At 53.7% G+C, this 16730-nt stretch overlaps 5 protein-coding genes and 1 non-coding gene across 6 annotated transcripts; 3 read left to right on the plus strand and 3 right to left on the minus strand.

Moving 5' to 3' along the window:
- Positions 1-1702: 1702 nt before the first annotated feature.
- On the minus strand, positions 1703-3812 carry BCR38DRAFT_374673 (uncharacterized protein; the record flags this gene model as incomplete). Its single annotated transcript, XM_040857325.1, has 6 exons — positions 1703-2257; positions 2326-2871; positions 2933-3361; positions 3422-3461; positions 3524-3620; positions 3688-3812. 6 exons carry the CDS (start codon positions 3810-3812, stop codon positions 1803-1805), a joined length of 1692 nt encoding a protein of 563 aa, XP_040713168.1. The 3' UTR covers positions 1703-1802.
- Positions 3813-4234: 422 nt separating this feature from the next.
- On the plus strand, positions 4235-5876 carry BCR38DRAFT_374676 (major facilitator superfamily transporter; the record flags this gene model as incomplete). Its single annotated transcript, XM_040857326.1, has 5 exons — positions 4235-4550; positions 4609-4814; positions 4877-5171; positions 5227-5329; positions 5419-5876. 5 exons carry the CDS (start codon positions 4235-4237, stop codon positions 5843-5845), a joined length of 1347 nt encoding a protein of 448 aa, XP_040713169.1. The 3' UTR covers positions 5846-5876.
- Positions 5877-6371: 495 nt separating this feature from the next.
- BCR38DRAFT_459877 (glutathione S-transferase domain-containing protein) lies at positions 6372-7128 on the minus strand (the record flags this gene model as incomplete). The annotated part of the gene is made up of 2 exons (XM_040862342.1): positions 6372-6920; positions 7000-7128. 2 exons carry the CDS (start codon positions 7126-7128, stop codon positions 6372-6374), a joined length of 678 nt encoding a protein of 225 aa, XP_040713170.1.
- A 1491-nt stretch (positions 7129-8619) lies between these two features.
- Positions 8620-8722, minus strand: BCR38DRAFT_t262. The gene has a single exon. It is a non-coding gene; the product is annotated as a tRNA-Thr (tRNA).
- Positions 8723-9015: 293 nt separating this feature from the next.
- Positions 9016-10313, plus strand: BCR38DRAFT_397753 (metallo-beta-lactamase superfamily protein). Its single transcript, XM_040857671.1, has 2 exons — positions 9016-9394; positions 9466-10313. The coding sequence occupies exons 1-2, from the start codon at positions 9179-9181 to the stop codon at positions 10195-10197; spliced, it is 948 nt and encodes a 315-aa protein (XP_040713171.1). The 5' UTR covers positions 9016-9178; the 3' UTR covers positions 10198-10313.
- A 544-nt stretch (positions 10314-10857) lies between these two features.
- Positions 10858-16725, plus strand: BCR38DRAFT_397757 (beta-ketoacyl synthase domain-containing protein; the record flags this gene model as incomplete). Its single annotated transcript, XM_040857672.1, has 5 exons — positions 10858-11195; positions 11254-11554; positions 11616-12419; positions 12487-15114; positions 15173-16725. 5 exons carry the CDS (start codon positions 10858-10860, stop codon positions 16496-16498), a joined length of 5397 nt encoding a protein of 1798 aa, XP_040713172.1. The 3' UTR covers positions 16499-16725.
- Positions 16726-16730: the final 5 nt, after the last annotated feature.

Here is a 16730-nt window from a genome sequence, read left to right on the forward strand (position 1 = left end):
TATCACCAAAGTAGCTGAGGCGGCCGGCCTACTACCAAACGGCCAAATGGGTAACCGCGCTGGGAGGTCCACCGAACTGGCAATACGTATAGTTGAGGACGTGGTCTATACGGCGTGGAGACGCGGGGGCATCGCCTCGCTGCTACAGCTAGACATCAAGGGGGCATTCGATACGGTCAATTACAGACGGCTGATTTCCATATTAGCCCGGAAAGGCTACCCGGAGTGGGTTCAGGAGTGGGTACGCAGCTTCGTGGAGGATAGGACGGTACGCCTCCGGTTCGATGGCAAGGAGTCAGAGCCAATCCCCCTGCTAAGCGTCGGCACCGATCCAGACACGACCTGCCGCCGGTTGGAGAGCGCATGGGCTACGTGTCAGCGGTGGGCAGTGAGGCACGGGATGGAGTTCGCTCCTGACAAGAGTGAGCTAATGCACTTTACTAGGGCCCGAGAGCCCTTGCCGCAAAGTATTCGCCTTGGGGACGCCACAGTGTCGCCGGTAGTCTCAGCCAGGTTCCTAGGAGTCTGGTTCGACCGCAAACTGACGTGGCACGCCCATGTTGAGCGTGTTAAAACAAAAATGGCAACTCAAAAGCTAGCCCTGACAAAGCTAGTCAATATGTCGTGGGGCTGCGATCTTATACGGGCGAGGCTGTTATATACGGTGGTTATCCGTAGCGCGATTGCCTTCGGGGCGACTGCGTGGCATACTATAAGTGAGGAACCGGCAGGGCCAGCTAAGAGCCTGATGGGGATACAGAACGAGTGCCTCCGGGTAGTCTGTGGTGCCCACAAAGCGACGCCGGTTCGCCACCTGGAAGCAGAAGCAGCAATCCCGCCACTAGACCTCTATCTTAGTGCCCGGGCTGCTAAGTTTGAAGAACGGCTACGGCTTAGCGGGAAGAGAAATCTGCTTCGCAGCGCGAGCGCTAAAGCGTCACATATACTCCGGCAGGATAGGCCGGCGAAGAGGAAGCAGGCGTCGCAGCTACTCCGACCGGCAGGGTACACTATGGAGAAGGAGGCCCGGGGCTCCGAGTGGATGAGTGAGGAAAAGGAGGTCCCGGCTGCCCTCCTCGACCACTGGAGGAAGAGATGGCTCACCGGAGCAGAGCATCACGATCGCCAGCGACGCGCTATCGCTGAGGAACCGGAGGGCCCTTCGATGCAGATACCGAAAGGGGGCAAGTATTTCGGCCTGAACCGACTGGAGGCGTCTACGCTGTGCCAGATCAGGACGGAAAAAATAGGACTAGCAGCCTTCTTATTCAAGACAGGGGCTTTTGGCGTGTACTCGCCGCTATGCCGCTGTGGCGATGCCCCTGAGACGGCAGAGCACGTAATCCTCTTTTGCGGGCTGTTGGAAGGACCGAGGGAACGATTACGGGCCGCCATCGCACCACGGCCACTATACTCTCGCAGAGACCTCGCAACGGCAACAGGAGAACCAGTAGTTAGTGGGACTATTGTAAGATGGCTGCTAGGGACGGGTCGGACAGCTTCAAGGCCCAGATAGCATCGATCTTCTCAGGGGGGACTTTGTTGGTAGGTTGAGAACCAACGTAGTATGGTAGTGAACGCAACGCAGTCGCCAATAGGGCGAACCGACGACGCAGCGTATGTATTTAGTCCAGCCATTAGGGCACGGTTTGACATACGGGAGTACTAGTAGAGGTACCGGGGGCTTCGAGCCTACGGCGTATTTAATAATAATAATAATATTTTCTGTCTGAACTAGTCTACGGGCCTGTTGAGGTTGAGGTTGAAAAGAAAGTATCTACGTTTGCCATTCCCATTGCTCGTCAATTGCTAGCGATCGGAGTTGTGGCTTGCTGATCGCTGTGAGGAAGCTTCTTGTCCTCGCCCATGAGTTGACCGAGTACGTCGCCGGACTTCTTGACCGGTTTCTTGGCGGCCTCTTGCTCAGATATGAGGCCGAGAGAGCCGTACACCATATTGATGGCACGACCGTCGATGATGTCGGTGAAGGAGTCAATGTTGACTGTGTCCTCCGAACGCACCATCTCTCGAGCGCGCACAGTGTTGAGGATGCGCATCTCGTCAGGACTGAGAGACGCCTCAAGCTCTTTGTGATTCTGCGCAGTGCCGGACATCTTCAGATCTTCAACCTTTTTCAGGACAGCATCGCGCTTGGCGGCGTCCACGGGCTGCGAGAAGGCGTTCAAGCAAAAATCAACTGTCTTGGTCACTTCTTCTTGGGTGAGCTCGCCGTGGGTGTCGGCAGTTCCTTGAATTACTGCAATTCGTCAGCAACAATTGGGGGTTGAAGGGAGTCTGTCTGCTCAGCTCCACCGAGACACTCACTTGGTCGGAAGTGGGCAAACGCGCGCTCAAAGCCTGCTTCGTCCCAATCGCTAAGAACAGGGTCGTCATGCTCCCTGATTTGCTTGAGTGCGCTCAAAACTATAAGCAGGAAGCGAGTGTAACCTTCAGCAACCTTTTTCGAGTGCCACTCGAGAGCTTCGTGTTCGCTGCATTGACCCTTGATAGAGGCGCAGATGGTTGCGGCTGCCGAAAGCCCACTAGCCACGGCTAGGTGGACGCCGGAAGAGAAGAAAGGATCAATGAAGCAGCCGGCGTCGCCGACAATGCGGGCGTTGTAGCTTGCATAGGAAGAGGCGCTGTACGACCAGTCGGATGCGGCCTTGATTTCATCAGAAATAAGCGTAGCATCCTTGAGCATTGGTCCGAGAATTCTAGGCACAGATTTGAGCATTTCCAAGTAGAATACCTTGCCGCCTGGAGAGCCCATCTGCTTCTTCTTACAGGTAGCGATTTCCTGGTTTATGACCACGCCGACGGACGTGGTGCCGTTGTGTAGAGGAATGAACCAGGCCCAGCCGCTGCCATCTGGAGTTGGGAAAATATCAGCAACACTTTTCGACAGATGGGAGACGAATGCAATGCAAACCTGAGAGAGCCTCGAAGTAAGGAACGCCCTCCTGTGGCGTCCCGACACCGTAACGTCCGGCGCCCGCCCAGTAGCCCCAGCTGGCAACGTTCTTGAGACCCTGGTTGAAATGGCGATTCTTGAGGTGTTTTGTGCTCATGATGCCGACTCGACCGCTGGCGTCGACAATGTAATCGAACTTGATTACGCCCGAGGTGCCGTCCTCCTTGCGCGTCCAGGTAGCTGACACGGGACGGCCGGGGTCCAGAGTCTTGTCGTCTGCGGTAGTTGGGCCTTCATGGGGCGCAAATTCAATCGCCGAGACCTTGACGCCATCGAAGATTTGAGCGCCGCTCTTGCCCGCATGTTTGAATATGAGGTCGTCGGCCTCGGAGCGGATGACGTTCCAAGAATAGGCATTTGGGCCACCGGCGCCAATGAAGTCGGTATCTGTTCGGCATTAGGGGAGCTCTAAATGCCGGTTCGTTCGAGAATGACTTGTGGACTCACAAGCTGGTTCCTTCTTGTTCAATACAAAGGCTGCACCAATCTGTGCAAGCAAGATTGTCAGCTTTGCCTAGCAAGGTCCGGTCTGGCCCTTTTGTGACGTACCTTCTTGTAGAAGCCATGCGCAACGAAAGTGTCGTCGAGGTCGACAAATCTGAAGAAGTGGCGCAAGGATGGCAGCATGCTCTCTCCTATATGGTATCTACGGATGATTTAGAACCAATTATATCCCTTGCCAACTGGGGTGGCATTTGTCTGGCAACGCTCACCTGGGGAACTTGTCGCCTTCGAGGACGACAGTGTCGATTCCCTCCCGGGCCAACGCCGAGGCTGCATACGAGCCGGCCGGGCCACCACCGACGACGAGGACCTTAGCATGCTCTGGAATAGACATTTTGCTCTGTTTTGTGTGATTGTATAGTGTGTACGGAAGAGAAGTCGATCACGTCGAAGAAATATGGCACCTCCACAGACTAGCCGGATCATGGCAGAACCAGCCAACCTTATAGGAGTCTCGCATGATGAGGCGCACTCTATTAGAAGTCACCGACCGTGTTCCCGTGAGAAACGGTATCCGAGAGCTGTAATAGCCAATATTGCCGGAATTTCGACGGTCTTTACTTGTACCGCGGCAGACGTGAGGCAGTTGTCAGGGTGGGTACATGATGGTCCGGTCGGTGCTTTTTCTTTCGGTGTCCGTTGGATCCCGGTCTTATAAGACGACAAGGTTTGAGGTCAACGACTTTGGTTCTACTTTTTATTCGGAAGAACACCTTTCTAACGAAGCAGACAGGATTGACGTCAGCCGTCATCGGAATGGACGAGATATTTCGCACTCAAAGCTTCACCTCGTCAGACCTCAACACCTCCAAGATGGAGATGAGCAGTATTATGTCGCCGCCGCCTCGAGACGACTCTGTCCAAGCCATACAAGCAGAGGAAAAGGTGCAGCAGGTGAGTGAGTATCCTGACGGCGGGCCGACGGCCTGGCTCGCTGTCGCTGGCGGAACTGCTTGCTTGTTCGTGTCGTTCGGATGGGTCAACGTCATTGGCGTCTTCCAGGAGTACTACCAGTCCAACCAGCTCCACGATTACACGCCGTCTGATATCGCCTGGATACCTTCACTCCAGAGTACGTTTGGGCCCTGGCAGTGCCACCCACCGGTCTTGTAGTCTCTAATGTTGAGCAGTTTTCTTCATGTTCGCTGGCGGCATCTTCGCCGGCAAGGTCTTCGACGACTTTGGCCCCCGATACCTGCTCATCACCGGCACATTTTTGCATGTGTTCGGCTTGATGATGACCAGCATCTCCAAGACGTACTATCAAATCCTGTTGAGCCAAGCAGTCTGCTCCGCCATCGGCTCCTCGCTCGTTTTCAGTCCTGCGTTTTCAAGTGTATGCCCCAGTCTTTCCCGATGCTCGCAAACGCCGGCCAACTGAGTCTGGTTTTTTTATAGGTATCTACATGGTTTCTAGAGAAGCGCGGTGCCGCACTCGGTGTCGTTGCCGCTGGCTCATCCCTCGGCGGTCTCATCTTCCCAGTCCTCATCATCAATCTACTCCCTCGAGTCGGCTTCGGGTGGACCCTTCGCTGCTGTGCCTTCCTGATCCTGGCGCTTTTGCTGTTTGCAAACTTTGCTCTCACAAGTCGTATCAAGCCTCAGAAACGCCCACTGGTATTTGTGGCATTCGTCCGGCCCATCCGAGAGCCGGCCTTTGCCTTATGGACTGTCGCAGTCTTTTTCTTCTACTGTGCGCTCTGGTCAAACACCCCTCCAGATCGTACACGACACTGATATTCCTCCAGGGGGCATGTTCATTCCTTTCACATTCATCGTCGCCCATGCAACTGTGCACGGCATGTCGCCTCATCTCGCCCAATACCTTGTCTGCATCCTGAACGCTACGAGGTAAGAAAGCCGGCGCCCTCTCTCCCGTCCCCCCAGCCACCCCAAAGCTCCTGGCGATAATTGCAATCAGCTGATATCTACGCTTCCAGCCTTTTCGGGCGCACCGTGCCCAATGCAATTGCTGACAAAGTCGGACACTTCAACGTAATGATCGTCATGAGCGCCTTGACGTCGATCCTGATCCTCGGCCTTTGGCTCCCCTCGACTGGCAACGCACCCATCATCCTGTTCGCAGCGCTCTTTGGCGTGTCCTCGGGCGCTGGCATCAGTCTCACGCCCGCCCTCTGTGCCAAGCTCTCGCCCATTCAAGACATTGGTGTCCGCACCGGCACAGTCTTTACAATCTCGGCATTTGCCGGGTTGACTGGGTCCCCCATCGGCGGTGCCATCATTTCAAGTAGCGTAGGGTCCTTCACCAATGCTATCGCCTTTGGTGGCGCAGCTTGCGCAATTGGGACGATGCTTTTCGTGGCTACCCGGATTGCCCTTGTCGGCTGGAGGCCGGCAATGATTTGAGGTGTTGGCAAGAGAGACACCTGTTGCGAAGCCTGGATTTTACTTTGATTGATTATCTTAGACTTAGCGTACCTAGTATCTATTACTGGATTCATTGCCTCGCAACCTTTGTAAGACCTCCAAGACTGCGCTCTCCTTAATTTGTGGAATACGCACTGGCGCATTGTCGAGGATTTGGAGTGTTCTCCATAGCCCGGCACTCACCAAGAATACGATATGAAAGCATCCTGGTCGCTTTTTGGCAAACTTTGGGATAGCTCGTCTTTATAGCGGCCTCTATCGTCCCGTCGTAGACTCCTGTCCATCCATGCTTGCTGCCCAATCACTTGCTTCGCCGGCGTCAGAAATCCCTCGAGTGTTACAGTAGCATCCTGGACATTGCCACGTCCTTTGACAGCCATTGCGGAGGTGTCTGGGAGCCGCTGCTTTTCTAGATGGCATGCGCTGAGTAGGGCATAAAAGTGTTACAGAGCTGGCACTTCGCAATTCATTCCTCTTCAGATTGATTTCTATCCTGTTCACTACCCTATTTACGTGCGGCAGCCGCAGCAGCCATAGCCTCCTTGTCAGCGGCCAACAGCTTTGATATGGCTGGCCTATTGATGACGCGGTCCCACCAAGCACTCACGGCTTTGCGACTGAGGATGACGTCTCCATACCCGCTCGCGAAAAGTCTCTGGATCAGCGGAATGTAGTAGATATCCGCAAGAGTGAAGTTCTTCCCAGCCATGTAGTCTTTGTGTTGCAAGAGACGTTCTGCCACGTCGAAAAACGCCTCGACCGACCGCAGTGCACCTGAGACCACGACTTCATCGGGAGGCAGGCCCATGAATCTCTTGCCAAATTTCTCAAATGCGATTTTACCTGCAGGGTCGGCGAAATAGAGGATTTCTTCCGACTGCGCCTGGTCAAACAGCGCCGTAGCTTCGACGTCTGAGTCCGGGGGTAGAAGCGGGAACGAGTACTTTCGCGCGAGGTATTTGCAGATTGCGCGACTCTCGTAGATAATGAAGCCATCGGGGAAAGTGACGACGGGTATTTTACCCCACGGGTGACGTTTCATGTTTTCTTCAGACTGGGTGCTGTGGCGTCAGCGATATACAATTTTACAGTTTGCTCAGGCGTCGTATTCCCAAGAGAAATAGTTCACCCACCTTTTGTTCCCCTTTTTGCAGGTTGATGAGCACGAGATCGTAATCCGTGAAGCCACCTTCGGCGAGAGTCAGGCGGACACGGTCCGTGTTGGTCGAACCGCGAGCGCCATACAGAGTAAAAGCTGGCATTTTGGGGCGTTGCAATAGTTGTGACACGAATCTAGGGCTGTTGGTAATAAGCTTCGACATGTGCAAGCAAGTGCGGTACTCCTCTGAGGCTTTGAAGAGAGAAATTGGGCCAGACACTCGGTATTTTAAGTCGATCGAGATGACTGGACCGAGCCTCGGAACGGGGCTACATGTAGGTAAGACGGATAATCGCGTTGGATGAAGCCCGCCGTTTCAACATCACGTATGGTTGGTGGGTTCGCTCTCGCTACCCGATCGAGCTAGCACCGACCGGGGTCCGACGTGATCGGCTTGATTATGTCTTTATTGCTTGCTTATTCAATGACGAATCAGGTGTTGCGGTCAACTCAGGTGTTGCGGTCAACACCTGAGAGTTTCTATAGACAGACGGGGTATGCGGGACGTGACATGGCAACGGGACCAAGAGCGCTCAGTCCGCTCAACCCGAGCACTACTGATCAATGAGAGACGAACGGGAATATATAAGGATCAGTCTTTACCATTTAGAATAGCTAGTTCAGTTCTTCAGTGGTCAATCCAGGTATTCAGCTTAACCACCCGAATAAGAGTTATCTCTTGACGGCCTTATTGACAAACGTGTTTATTCGTTACTTGCTGCTCGATAAAGCCAAGACTTCTTAGGACCCTGATAGGCTCTGTTACATATAAAATAAATATATATTTATGTCACCGTTTTGAGCCTCCTAGCTTAAAAATGTGATGGGCTCAGTTGAGGATTTTGACAATTAGCTGAGCGACTGCAACGAGTATCCTAAAGCTAGGGAAGAAAGGAAGGAGAAGAAGGAGAAGGGGAAATAAAGCTTAGAGAGCTCTTGAGCTCTCTGGGTCCACCATATTGGGCCTGATTGGGCTCAGCCCATTATCAAAAATAAAAAAAATAATAATAATATTAAATACGCCGTAGGTGTTAACCCTCGGTACCTCTACAAGTACTCCCTTAAGGGGCTATAGATGATATAGCGGGCCCTTAAGCCGCGTCGGGCGGTTATACAGGTAAACTTGTAGCCAAACGACTACTAAACCTCCTGTCCCTCCCTAAGTCTGTGCTACAACCCCTGCCTGAACTACCGATAAGTGTGGTAATGTGGCACTTAAATTCGTCCTCAGGGGTGGGATGCTGCTGATGTGCAGAAGATGCTCGACTATTTTTTTTGTCGCGACAAGTCGTAGTATCTGCTAATTGGGGTTCTCGTCGAGCGTATACATCTCAACCATACGCTCAAGTGGATAGACCGTAACGTGGTCTAGACGCTCGCAAGAATCGCGGCGAGAGGGGGTCCGATAAGGGGTCGGATTAACGATTCGAATTCTGGACCGGCTGTCGAGTTATATTCCGCCGACGTAGTGCTTGACGGTCGACTGGCTAGGATGCTCGTAATCCTAAACTGCACCAATCTCCCTATTATCGCTAGGTAGGCGAAGTCAACAAGGTGGGCAGCGCGCCGTAAGGGTTGACTAAACCCCCTTGTGTGTCAGCTGCGGGATTCGAACCCGCGACTCGTCACCGACCCAAGTGGGCGAGGCTCAAGTCGGGACTTATCTACCAGCGAAGTGACCAACTACACCAGCCGACTTAAAAAAAATAAAACACTAGTTGGTTGCATTGAGGGAGACGCCGAGGAGGCGTGACCACAACGGAGACAGATAGGAGTTGTTTCGCACAACTTCACTGTTGAGATCCGAAGGGCAAGGCTAGAAATGTGCCCTTCATTCTAGAATAAAATAAGAGTTATGGCGAGCTAAACACGGCGTTAGCACGGCGTTAGCCCATCCAGGTCTACATCAAAGGACTACACGAGCATTTGCGGCTGAGGTCGGTTTCCGACGACCACCGCACTCAGAGTGCTTACCTGCTCGTTTCAGTCAGCACGCGCCAAAATGGCGAGGTTTGAATTCTTCTTGATCGAAGAAAACCAAGCATTTGGAAACAAATATCCCGGCCAAACTATACTGATAACATTGATGCCGCAATATTAAGACCGAATTGGTCGTTGATCCAACCACATCGTCTTGTGTAGAGTAATCCATCATGGCAACTTTGGCAAACGTCAAGATCGACCGCGCATTCTGGAAGGACTACCTCTCAGCCCAGGCAAGCCAATTGCCCCACCTCGACGACGTAGAAGATGTTACAGACAGAGTCGTCAGGGTGATGGGAGGAAACCCCGGGGAGATGCAACTCCAGGGAACCAACACCTTCCTCGTCGGCACTGGCAAAGCAAGGATTCTAATCGACACTGGCGAGGTATGTAAGCGGAGCGGCGGGCAGAGACATTCTGTACAACGGTGCAATTGATCCTGACACTATCCACGTAGGGAATTCCAGTATGGGCTGAACGACTGGTCGAAATTTTAAAAGAAAGAGATCTCCATATTTCTCACGTCCTACTTACGCACTGGCACGGCGATCACACGGGCGGTATACCCGACCTCGTTGCATACGATGCTACCCTCGCAGATCGCATTTACAAGTGCAACCCTGATCCAGGCCAACATGACATTGAAGACGGTCAGATATTCGCAGTCGAGGGTGTCACTATCAAAGCCCTCTTCACGCCTGGTCACGCCGTTGATCACATGTGCTTCTTACTCGAAGAGGAGAACGCTCTATTTACTGGTGATAATGTGTTGGGACACGGCTTTACCGTCATCGAGGATCTAGCGCTGTACCTTCAAAGTCTCGACCGTATGGCCGCACAGGGCTGCATCATCGGATACCCGGCTCATGGGGTTAGAATCGAGAATTTGCCAACCAAAATCAACCAGTACATCAGGCAGAAAAGGGGGCGGGAGAAGTTGATTTATGGGGCACTGCTCGACAGTATGTTGAATGGGGGACGAAACGCAAACAGCAAGTCCGGTTTGTCGACGAGGGAGATTATCAGTAAAATCCACGGAGACGTTCCACAGGACCTGCTCCAGAGTGCAATCGAGCCGTCCACGATGGAAATTCTGCAGATGCTGGCTGACACTCGCAAGGTGGGCTTCGCTATGCAGGGCGGCACGCAGCGATGGTTCGTCAACAAAAGGTGCAAGGTGGCGACGTAGGGTAGGCCACTGGTCATATATATAGAGAGATTATAGAGCTATCCGAAAGAATGTTGTAAACTTCCAGGCGTAAAGCTGTTATTGTAGCGCAAGGCGGGACTTGAACGCAAGTTGATAGAATAGAATATGCACAAGCGCCGTCGTCGAGAACAGGAGACGAGGCCACGTGAATACTCTTCATAGTTAAATAAAATTCAGGCAACTCACGTTTGGACAAGATATGAGGTTTGGAGAATACGTGCTCATCACCTGATGCTGGCGGCGTGTGCAAAGTCGAACCAATGAAAATGCACCCTGGATGGTGTCTCCCTCCTTGCCGGGAAGCGGAGACTCTTGAGACGGTCCCTGTCCCTTTCCCGGTGCTTTTCTAAGCGTGGTGATCTCCTGTCCTCCTGTGCTCGGGGCTTTCACGCTCCGGCTCTCGTCGGTTCCCGTGCCATGCTTGACATCTGACCGGGCCGGACAGCGTAGGATAATCACACTGATGCTGATGCTTACTGGTTCGGCTTCTTCTGTATTCGTTTCGATGTATGGTAAATGACGGCTAATTTAAGTATAGCCCTTCGAAAGGAAGATAAACATCGGTTTGCGCCGCCTGGTTTGCATGCCACCTTCTCTTTCCATCACATCAACCACCGCTCTTCTTGACGTGCAACCATTATGACCGCCACTCCCTCAACGGAAGGTCTCAGCGACTTTACTTCGCGGCTGCTGTTTTTCAGCAACGAATTTCCCAATGACGACCTGCGTGATTTGTTTCGCCGCCTCCACACTCACAGCAAACGCCAGAGATTTCGCCTCCTCGCCATTTTCCTGGACGCTTGTGGCGACATGGTCCACGAAGAAGTCGCAGCGTTGCCCTTGCACCTGAAGAAGCTCGTCCCTCCCTTCAAGTCGGTCTTGTCTCTCGCCGACGACCCCGGTTTCAGACAAGGTCCTGTAGGCGGAGCACTGGAAAGCGCCCTGCTCTGCGTCCTGGAGATTGGCATGTTCATTGGGTCAGGCTACCGCGCAGAGTACAAGCACAAAAGAACCATATACTGACTTATTCCGCAGTCACCATGAAGCCGATAATCTGCCTGTCGACCTTCCTAGTGCTAGAACGACGCTCTCTGGCCTCAGTATTGGGTTATTTGCCGCTGCTGCCATCTCCGTCTCGAGAACCTTGGCAGAAGTCGCCATTAACGGTGTGGAAAGCATAAGAGTCGCCTTCAGACTGGGCATCCACGTTGACGGCGTGTCTGGGAGACTCGAATCGCGCGATCAAGATGGAACCTATGGCAGCTGGGCCTATGTGCTGACCGGCGTGTCCGTCGCAAAGGTGCAGGAGCAGCTCGACCGCTACAACACAGAATCGGTAAATATTAGCTCTCTATACTTGCAGACGTGTGCCCCTATTAATATCAATATCTTTCTAGTCCAACCCCACGCCGACAAAAGTCTTCATCAGTGCGTCGGATAGGACCTCAGTCAGCGTTACAGGTCCGCCATCTCGCCTGAAAAACGCATTCAGGCACTCTGAAGCTCTGCGCTACTCGAAGCACCTCCCGATGCCTGTATACAATGGATTGTGCCACGCGCCACATCTCTACACGGCTGAAGACGTCCAGTCCATCGTCCACGGCTCTGCACCCAAGTGCACTCACTCTCTTAGCATCCGGCTGCCGCTGCTCTCGCCACAGACGGGCAAACCATACCTCGCTTGCAACGCAGGCGAGCTTTTTGAAGAAATCGCCTCTGACATTTTAATGGGTGGCATTTTCCTCGATAATCTGAGTGGCGGAATATTGGATTCGATCTCGGATTCTGGATCGGCAGAGTGCGAAACATCTCTATTTCGCTCGTCTCTCGTCTCCAGGAGCATATTAGCAACCATTACAGAGGGTCTTGGCCAAGTAACGATGAAGAAGCACGTTGATTTTATCGACTGGTCTTTCGAAAATATCGCGCCTAGCGCACCGCGAACTGCTGCCCAGTCTACTCTGGCCATCGTTGGAATGTCGTGCAGGCTTCCCGGCGGCGCAAATGACTGTAAGCTTTTCTGGGACCTCTTAAAAGAAGGAAGAGACACACACACAAAAGTTCCAGCCGACAGGTTTGATCTACAAGCACATTTCGATCCATCTGGCCAGGTCCCCAATTCGACGCCCACACCTTGGGGGAACTTCATTGATCAACCGGGCATGTTTGACGCCGCCTTCTTCAACATGTCCCCAAGAGAGGTAAGTAATATAACCACGAGAAGGCTGTCTTGCAATAGTTCTTTTTTTTTTGACTGGTCGATTATAGGCAGAGCAAACAGACCCCATGCATCGGCTGGCCCTCGTCACCGCCTACGAAGCGCTCGAAATGTCTGGTTACGCACCCAACAGGACGCCCTCCACGACTCTAGAGCGGATTGGCACATACTATGGCCAAGCAAGCGACGACTGGCGGGAGCTGAATGCAGCTCAAAACATCGGGACACACGCGGTGCCAGGAGGGGAGCGAGCCTTTGCCAACGGACGCATCAACTATTTCTTCAAGTTCGGCGGTCCAAGCTTCAATATCGATACCGCATGCTCCAGCGGGTTGGCTGCTGTCAATGCCGCATGTTCGGCGCTCTGGGCTGGCGAAGCGGATACTGTCATCGCGGGCGGTCTCAGCGTCATTACAAATCCCGACAACTACGCCATACTGGGTAATGGTCATTTCCTGTCCAGGACGGGTCAGTGCAAGGTGTGGGACGAGGGGGCCGATGGGTACTGCCGAGCTGACGGCATCGGCTCCGTCGTAATCAAGCGCCTGGAAGACGCAGTTGCGGACAACGACAACATCCTTGCCACCGTCCTGGCTGGCGCAACAAACCATTCTGCATATGCCGCCTCCATCACTCAGCCCCACGCTGGGGCACAGAAGAGCAACTACGCTCAGGTCACACAAGCTGCGGGTATTAACCCTCTCGACGTGGGCTATGTCGAACTTCACGGCACCGGAACTCAAGTCGGTGACGCGGTCGAGTCCGAGTCGGTTTGCGACTTTTTTGCTCCCCTCTCACCACGTCGCCACGCCGACCAGCCTCTTCACTTGGGAGCTGTGAAATCCAACATTGGGCACGGGGAGGCCGCTGCGGGCATTGCCTCGCTAATCAAGGTGCTGCTGGTCCTCCAAAACAATGACATCCCGCCACATGTTGGGATTAAGACGGCCATCAACCCCATCATACCTCTGGATCTGGGGAAGCGACAGGCTGGACTTGCCATGGATCTTCAACCGTGGCCGAGGGAAGCTGGAAAGACTCGGTATGCTGTTGTGAACAGTTTCGGGGCCCACGGTGGTAATACCACGCTGATGCTCGGAGACGCCCCAGAGAGGAAACTCTGCGGCTCGGATCCCAGATCAAGCCATCCGGTAGTAATCTCTGCCAAAAGCAAAAATTCTCTCAAAGACAATCTGACGGCCCTCGTCGAATATCTCGACAAGCATCCAGACACCGATCTAGGTGACCTGTCGTATACGACCACTGCTCGGCGAATCCATCACAGCTCCAGAGTGGCAGTCTCAGCTTCCAGCATTCCTCAGTTACGAAAAGCTCTGGTATCAACCCTGCCTACCATTGGGGAAATCCGCCCCGTGTCGGCAACCGCACCTTCAGTCGCATTCGCCTTCACCGGCCAAGGCTCATTTTATCTGGGAATTGGCGCGGCATTATTCAAATCATTCCCGTACTATCGCCAACAGATTGCCCACCTCGATCATTTGGTGCAATTATTCGGCTTCCCCTCGGTAATTCCACTCATCGAAGGCATCCCCGGGGATGATGGCGTCTCTCCTCTCACAACGCAACTCACCATCGTCGTCACCCAGATTGCCCTCGCCGAATTCTGGTCGTTGCTTGGAGTCAAACCTAGCGCTGTCATTGGCCACAGTCTGGGCGAATATGCGGCTTTGGTCGTGGCTGGTGTAATATCGGCAGCCGATGCCATCCTCCTCGTGGGAAAACGTGCAGAACTCGCCGTCTCCCAATGCGAAGAGGGCAGTCACGTCATGCTTGCGGTACGCGCAAGCGTGGACAAGATCAAGAGCATTGCTACGGATGGAAGATACCAGGTGTCATGCATGAATGGAACCGATGACACGGTCTTGGGAGGCTCTCGAGAAGACATTGAGGATACGCGAAAGGCTCTGGAGCGCGAAGGCGTCAAGTGCACGCTCCTCGATGTCCCCTTTGCCTTCCACACCAGTCAGATGGACATCATTTTGAGGCCGTTCGAGCAGCTGGCAAAGCACGTCACTTACAAAACCCCGAGGATTCCCATCCTCTCTCCACTGCTCAACACTTGCGTGTTTGATGGCAAGACCATCAACGAAAAGTACCTGAGTAAAGCGGCTCGGGAACCGGTCAATTTCGTCGGTGCTCTCGAAGCTGCCCAGGAATTCGGCATCATTGACGAGAAGACCACGTGGATAGAGATTGGGATTCACCCCGTGTGCGCCTCGCTCATTCGAGGCTACATTGCAGACGCACAGGTGACTGCATCGCTCCGTCGCAATGAGGACAACTTTGCGACCTTGTCAAACACTCTGGCATCACTCCACCGTGTTGGTATTGCTGTCAATTGGAATGAGTACCACCGCTCGTACGAAAGATGCCACACCCTCCTATCGCTCGATACTTATAAGTGGAATGAGAAGAACCACTGGATACAATATGAAGGCACCTGGACTCTGGATAAGGCCTATCCGAACGGCAACCCGAACAATAAGACGACAGCGCAAAGCGGTTCTGCACTGCGGACTTCCTCCATGCAGCAGATCGTATCAGAGGAAATCACCGAAAACACAGGCAAGCTTGTCGTCGTCTCAGACATGATGCATCCAGAGTTATTGAGCACCCTGGACGGCCACCGCATGAACGGACATGGCGTGGCGACTTCGGTGAGTTGCAGACGGTGCGCTACGTAGCCGATTTCTCGCGTGCTAACTCTCAGTGCAGTCAATTTGGGCTGATATGGCTCTGACCGTCGGCGAATACCTGTACAAGCGCATGGTTCCAGCAGCGACCGGGACGGTGCCAATGAATATTTGCGACATGCTAGTGGAACACGCTCAAGTCGTGATGTCGAACCGAGAGGGTGCGCAGCTTCTGCAAGTAGAAGCCGAGATGGACCTCGAGGACCTGACAACGGCTGTGCGATGGTACAATGTGGACGGCATGGGCAATCGCTCTCAAGAGCCATATGCTACTGCGACAGTCAGATACGAAGACCCCGACGAATGGGCAGCCGAGTTCAGCAGGGTGTCGTGGCTCGTGGACAGCCGCGTCGAAGCGCTGACGGCCTTGGTCCCCGGAGGCTCCGCCAGCAGGCTGGGACGCGGCCTGGCGTACACACTGTTCGAAAACGTAGTCTCTTACTCGGACAAGTACCGTGGCATGCATTCCGTCGTGATCCACGAGCTCGAAGCCTACGCGGACGTGATATTGGCACCCGAGAGACACGGCACCTGGCACACGCCTCCCCACTGGATCGACAGCCTCTTCCACGTCGGCGGATTCGTCATGAACGGCAGCGAAGCCTCCAACACCAAGGACTATTTCTACGTCACCAACGGCTGGAGCAGCTGCCGCATGGCGAAGTCGGCGGTTGCGGGCGGTAGCTACCGGAGCTACGTGCGCATGGCGCCTGCGAGCGAGGCCAACATGTTCTCGGGCGACGTCTATGTTCTGCAGGACGGTGCGGTTGTGGGCATGATGGGTGGCATGAGGTTCCGCCGTGTCAACCGCATCCTGATGGATAGGTTTTTCTCGCCGCCAGATGTGGCAGCGGCGGGGGGCGTCGCGGCCGAAGCCGCGACGTCCTCGGCACATGCTCCGACCACTCCTGTCAAGCCCCAAAAAGCGATGCTGCCCAAACCCAAGCCCAAGCCTGTGGCATCTCAACGCGCTTCTTCCGCAAAGGCCAAGCGCACCACCGCACAGGCAACGAGGCCCTCTGTGGAGCAAGTTGGAGAAGAAGCAGAGGACGAAGAAGAAGATAAAGAAGCAGAAGCAGCTCCCGCGGGCAATGGTGACAGCAACGTCGGCGAAATGGCAGGAGGCATCGTCCGCGACGCGCTGAAGCTCATTGCCAAAGAGACGGGACTCGACCTGTCTGACCTGACCGACGAGGCTCCATTTGTGGAGCTAGGGATCGATTCCCTCACTTCGCTGGTGTTGGCCGAGAAGTTTAAGCAGGAGCTGTCGATTGAGGTCAAGGGTTCGCTCTTCCTAGAGTGTCTCAATGTCGGGGATCTCAAGGGGTGGATAGAGCAGAATGCCTGAGGCGGAAAGGGTTCTTTAGCGTCTGCGAACTGACTGTATTGGTATTTTTTTCCTTCCTATAGATGTGTGGTTTTTCTTTCATACGAAGCATGACATGGAACGGCAAGTAGACCCAGACGCAATTATCGTTATGCAGAGCCTCGGTATACGTCCAGGTCAAAGTGTACGTTGCACGTCATCACTTAGATGCGTGTATGTGGATTGATGCATTGATTGCCAAATACAACGCCGT

This window comes from Pseudomassariella vexata (assembly GCF_002105095.1).
Source record: "Pseudomassariella vexata strain CBS 129021 chromosome Unknown BCR38scaffold_11, whole genome shotgun sequence".
Lineage (NCBI taxonomy): Eukaryota > Fungi > Ascomycota > Sordariomycetes > Amphisphaeriales > Pseudomassariaceae > Pseudomassariella > Pseudomassariella vexata.